Source organism: Phaseolus vulgaris, chromosome 7 (assembly GCF_000499845.2).
Source record: "Phaseolus vulgaris cultivar G19833 chromosome 7, P. vulgaris v2.0, whole genome shotgun sequence".
Taxonomy (NCBI): Eukaryota; Viridiplantae; Streptophyta; class Magnoliopsida; order Fabales; family Fabaceae; genus Phaseolus; species Phaseolus vulgaris.
Genome location: NC_023753.2, coordinates 23,652,530 through 23,659,070, shown reverse-complemented (window position 1 = coordinate 23,659,070; position 6,541 = coordinate 23,652,530). Strand labels below are relative to the sequence as shown.

The following is a 6,541-nucleotide window of genomic DNA, read 5'->3' as shown; positions in this document are numbered from 1 at the left end:
CACACCAAAATTATAAACCAAATAATTGTGATAAAATTTTCAAAATTCTTGTCAAATTACCGTTTCTGTTGGGGCCAGAATGTACATTTTTTTTGTTTGATTTATCATTTTGTTTTCTATTTTGTCTTTTGATCTGATTCTTTTTCTCTTGATTTTATAATACATAAATCTGTATAGATCCAACTTTTCATAATTTTTCTTCAACGTATTTTAATTTCATAATAAAAAACAGCCAGCACAGAATTGAAAAATAGAGTAATCCTAATTCTGGAATTAAAAATAGATTGAAGAAACTTCAAAAACACAATGGAATGGATGTATATGAATTTGTATGGATCTAACACACAAATATGAACTCAAATCTAAAAAGAAAAATGCACCAAAGGATCAAACAAACTCAGAATAAAACTGGACTCAAATCAAATCAAGAAATCAAAATTATCAAAAACAGCACTACATGCAATTGATGACAATTTTAGGAGAAACATGACTAGACAAAACACAATTGGATTCAAAAATTAAAATGACTCAAGACACACAATATGAACCGGTTAGAATTGCAAATAAGACTCAAATAGACTAAAAACAGAACAACAACACAAATCTATATAGAATCCTACACAAATTTGACAATTAAAAGCTCAAGAACAATTTGAACACAATGCACCGATTGGATTTCTCCAAACAGCACCTAAATCAAATTAAAATGTAAAAAAAAAAACAAGACAATATGGAAAATTGAAGAACAACACGGAAACAAGACGAACACAAAAATTAAAATGAAATAAGACACTTAGCTCTTGATGACCATGGCTCTAGATACCAAATGATGGAGATGTGCCTTCATAGTTTCAGATTTTGTTGGTGAATGGCGGAAGCATCAAGGATTGAAGATGAAGCAAGGTCCTCCTAAGAGTGGTGGTGACCTTGAAGGTGCATGAGAGGTAGGGATTGAGAGTGGTGAGGCCAACTCTACTTGGAAAGGGGAAATGTGTGAAGATTAAAAGCCTAACCGAGGGGGTTTTGGGCAAGAAGTGAAATTGGCACAATTTGGCAGCAATTCACTAAGTATATTAGTCTTCACAGTACATGAGTCAAACCCTCTTATTTATAGTGTTTAAAGGGCTGGAAATTCAAATGAATTCCCTCCCAAAAGTGGAGCCTAAATGAGCACATGGGGAGGGGTGTGTCTAGTTTGTATGTTCACCCCCTCCATGGGCTTTCTAGACCGGTCTTGGTAAATTTAGAGGTTTTTAGAAACTCTAAGTTTACCTAGGTTGGTGTTTTAGGTGCCAAAATTAATTCAAAGAAAAATTACAAATAAAGTTCTTATGCTAATTTTGACAAGAATTAAAATACTACTATACACTAGAGTTTATGGCATGTAAAATGCGTCCTCTTGGATCCTCTTGACCATAACTCTAGTGGTTTACTCCATTTGACATGTTGGTGGCCTTTCAATGGATTGGTGCTAGACCCTTTCCATCATAATGTTTCTATAATTATTGTAATTATTTTCAAATAATTAGTTAATTGTAAATATGTATAAATATTATGAATAACTTAAATAAAAAAACATTTGCAGTATAAAAAGATTGTATTAGAAATCAAATAATAGATTTTTTTTAAAACCTGTTTATTTTTTAAATATCATTTATATTAAAGTATAAAAAGATATAAATACTGTAATTATTTTGCAATAATTAAATAATTGTAAATAGTTATATATTATGAATAAGTTAAATAATATAAATAATTTTACTACTATAACAAATCACAAATAACAAAATTATAAACAACATTAATGAATCACAAATTATTATTATTTTTTCTCTACTAATATTTTTTTTATCTAAATTAAATAATACATTTTTTTGTAAACCTATTTATTTTTTTAATGTCATTTATATTAAAGTATAAAATGTATAAGTACTGTAATTATTTTAAAATAATTCATATAATTGTAAATAATTATATATATTATGAATAAGTTAAATAGTATAAATAATTTTACTACTATACCAAATCACAAATAACAAAATTATAAACAATTGTAATGAATCACAATTTTTTTTTCTCAACTAATATTTTTTTTTATCTGAAATCAAATAATAATTTTTTTAAACCTATTTATTTTTTTAAATGTCATTTATATTAAAGTATAAAAAGTCTACTATACCAAATCCCAAATAACAAAATTATAAACACGGTAATGAATCATAATTTTTTTTTCAACTAATAATTTTTTATCAGAAATCAAATAATACATTTTTTTAATCTATTTATTTTTTAAAATGTCAATTATATTAAAGTATAACAGGAATAACTACTGTAATTATATATTATAAATAATTATATATAATTGTAATTTTTTCAAAATGTTTGATACTGTGAGTGGTTGCAAAATGCAGCCACTGTAACTTCAAAACCAAATAAATGCAGCCACTTCAGTTGCGATATTATTAAATAGATGGAGCCAGTGCAATCGCGATATTTTAAAACCAGATCATACGACAACGTTATGCTAGAAACTTTCACAACAGATACAATTTTGTGGTTGATGAGAACTTACAAGATGTATTATGAAGACTATGAATCAGTGTGAGTTAGCAACACTGATCTACAATGAAGAACTGAAAGATGGATTTCTTCAATACTGTGCCCACAAGTAGGTTAGAGGTGTAGTTAGTAATAAGATTTCTTTTTCTTCCAGCATGGTTTGACAACAAGGTGGTTTGGCTAAAGAGTGTATGTTCATTACCAAAAGAGTGTAGGTAGCTATTTAAATTTATGTGAGTCTCTGCATCAGGCCAAAAGATATGCTTCATTTTTTGTTGAACATGGAATCTCTCTTACAGTTTTCAAGCACACTTCATAAATGTACATGAAAGCTGCAATGCACTTTGGAACTCTAGAATTTTTTCCTTCTTTGACTGTTGAATGAAGACAAAGACCTGTGAAGTTGTGACCCTTGCATGTAAATGTAGTGTGTCAGTGACAAAACCCATAACATGTGAATTTTGTGTGTAAAGAACCCATTCTGCTCTACAAAAAAATGAGACATGGCAACCTGTGAAGTTGTGACCCTTGCATGTAAATTTAATTCGTCAGTGAGAGAACCACAACATGTGAATTTAGTATGTAGAGAACCCATTTTGGTCTATAAAAAAGGAGAGTTGGCAACCTATGAAGTTGTGACCTTGCATGTAAATTTAGTGGGTGAGTTAGACAACCTACTCTGGAATAAGCTGAGCAACTTTTCTTGCAGGTTAGTTACTATACTTGGAGAGAACCCATCCTCAAACACTTAATCTCCTCAAAGGTTAGTTAGTTACAATATGCTTTTCTTGCAGCTTTTTTTAGAGATACTTTAACTGTTATTATTTATTAAAATTGAAGCTTTATTTAAAGAATTTGTGCAATACAAATTAACATAGATTATCAAGGTGAAATCTAATTTAGTAGAGGAACAATAACAAAAATATATGGTTTTTCATATTTTTATACCGATTATGTAAATAAATTTATTTTTCTTTAGTATGATTATCTTTGCTCAATTTTTGGCCTTTAGTGAACCCATTTCAGTTCTATGCACAAATATTTACTTACATAAATCATGTTATTTCTCAATTATTTTTTTATTTTTCAAAGATATTAAAAGTTTAAAAAATAAAAAAAATATTTTTGGTACATGAATGTTGGCTTCACATGAACTACTTATTTTCTTGTAAATGATTGCGTTTTGGTTTCATCCATGCTTTTCCCAAATAATTTTGTATTTTCTAAAGTTATTATAAGCTTAAAAAAATTAAAAAATTAAAAAAATTTTAGTACATGAATGTTGGCTTCACTTGAAGTACTTATTTTCCTGGCAATGATTCAGTTTTTCTTTAATCCATTCTTTTCCCCATTCATTTTTTATTTTCTAAAATTATTAAAAGTTTAAAAAATAAATAAATTGATTTTGGTACATGAATGTTGGTTTCACGTGAAGTATTTATTTTCTTGTCAATGATTAGGTTTTGGTTTCATTTCATCCATGCTTTTCCCAATTAATTTTTTTTTATTTTCTAAAGTTATTAAAAGTTTAAGAACTCCCTTCGATATTTTCTTCTTTTATATTTACATGTGTATATGGATTTCTGGTATTTTGGTGAAAGTTCTTTGAACACTGAGAAAGAACCTATTATCAGAGATATGGTTTATGAATTCAGTGAAGATGATGAACAAGAGGAGTACATTCCAGAGGAACACACCTTCCCAATTTTATCCAACCACAATGTTCAATCATTTAGTCGTGCAACTCGTAATATACATTTCGACCTTTCAGAAGGCATGTCTTTCAATTCAAATGAGTCAACTTTGAATGCAATCAAACAATACCACATTGATCAGGGTTACAACTTTATGGTGGTGGAATCAAAGCCGAATAAGTATACTACACGTTGCATTCATTACAACAATGGCTGCCAATGGCGCATCCGAGCCTCTTTTACAAAAATCTAACAACAATGGGAAATAAAAAAAATTGAAGCTCCTCACACATGTTTAAACACTTCTGTTTCAGTTGATCACTAAAATTTAGATTCAAGCCAAATAGCTTCCTTCGTGCTCAACTCCGTTAAAGCGAATCCATCCACTATGATAAAAACTATAATTGCATAAATAAAGAATCGAATTGGTTATTCGGTGACGTATAAAAAAACATGGGTAGCCAAACAAAAGGCGCTTGCAATGGAGTTCGGTGATTGGGACAAAGTGAATCCATCCATTCCGATAAAAACTATAATTGCAGAAATAAAGAATCGACTTGGTTATTCTGTGACGTATAAAAAAGCATGGGTAGCCAAACAAAAGGCGCTTGCAATGGAGTTCGGTGATTGAGACGAATCATATAATCATCTTCCAAGATGGTTGCAAGCTATTCAAGATAGTGTCCCTGGAACTATAGTGCAATATATTACTTGTCCGTATGTTGTTGATGGTGTTGAAGACCAATCTAATTACATCTTAGAATGTGTGTTCTGGTCATTCAAGCCATGCATTGAAGGGTTCAAATATTGCAAACCCATAGTTCAAGTTGATGGCACATTCTTGACTGGAAAATATCACGACACTTTGTTGATTGCCATCAATCAAGATGGGAACCTGAACATTTTTTCGTTAGCTTTCACCATTGTTGAGGGTGAAACAAAGGAAGCCCTTATATGGTTTTCTCAATTGTTACAAGAATATGTGACATCTCAGTCAAATCTATGCATGATTACAGATAGAGGAACAACAATATTATTAGTATTACAATCTCCAGAAGTTGCTTCAGAAGAAGATGGTTTAACCTCAATGTATTGCATACGTCATATAGCATCCAATTTCAATAAGTGGTTTAAAAATGTTGAGTTAAAGCGAAAAGTAATCAACGTGGGTAAACATTTCTTAACTTCAATCACACACTTCAAACAACTCACAACCTTTTCCATTAATATGTTTTATGAAATTGTCACAGGTTATGAAATGAAGCAACCTACTCTACAAGCAAAGTTATCGGCTATACGAGCAGAATTTCCACATGCAGTCTTTTGGATTGATCAAATACCATTGGAAAAATGGACACAAGCCTATGACGGGGGAAAGAGGTACGGGCACATGACAACAAATCTTGTTGAAAGCATGAACTCCGTTTTGAAAGGGGCCCAATCCTTATTGATTTGTGCTTTGGTTAAAACTATATTTGAAAGAACAAAATGCTTGGTTTGTTGAACGAGCGACCAAAATACAATGCATGTTGCAAGCCGAACATCAATTCCCAGAAGATATAGTCGCTTTGCTACGAAAGAATGAAACACAATCTGCTATGTGTCACGTGCAAAGATATGGCCGAGAAAATTCAGACTTTGATGTGGAAGATATGCTGATTACCGAACTTCGACACTACCTAACAACATACACAGTTAAATTAAATGAATGGTGGTGTGATTATGAGGAGATTCAAGCTATATGTCTGCCTTGTCCATATGTAATTGCTGTTTGCTCATTTTGTCATTTACAACTAACAACATTTGTGGCCCCAGTGTATAGTGTCCACAATATTTTCAAGGCTTATGAGGTCCAATTTAATCCAGTTCGAAATCAGGATTATTGGTCCACTTACACGGGACCAAATTTGTTACCCGACCCCATGATGCATCAACATCAATTAGGAAGACCTAACACTCAACGTATTCATAAGGAAATGGATGATTCAATTCCAAATAAGCCAAAAAAATGTTCATATTGTAGAACTGAAGGTCACAACTGAAGCAATTGTTCGCACAGACAAGCTTAATAATAAAATTCAATTTCAAGTTTGATTATTAATTTCTTCATTTTCTTTACCTATGTATTTATTCCTTCATGAAAAATATATTTAATTTTAAATATTACATAACTTACAATTTTAATTATAATAAAATAAAAAATAAAAAAAATATGACGTGGCAGAAGTTGTGCCAAGTTGGCACAACTTCAGGTTGACGTGTCAAAGTTTTGCCAAGTTGGCACGACT

The 6,541-nt window shown here is 30.8% G+C and overlaps 1 protein-coding gene across 1 annotated transcript; it reads left to right on the top strand.

The window, feature by feature from the left end:
• Positions 1-4,134: 4,134 nt before the first annotated feature.
• LOC137829281 (uncharacterized) lies at positions 4,135-6,295 on the top strand. The gene is made up of 4 exons (XM_068636083.1): positions 4,135-4,433; positions 4,911-5,422; positions 5,504-5,633; positions 5,869-6,295. Exons 1-4 carry the CDS (start codon positions 4,135-4,137, stop codon positions 6,293-6,295), a joined length of 1,368 nt encoding a protein of 455 aa, XP_068492184.1.
• The last annotated feature ends 246 nt before the right edge of the window (positions 6,296-6,541 follow it).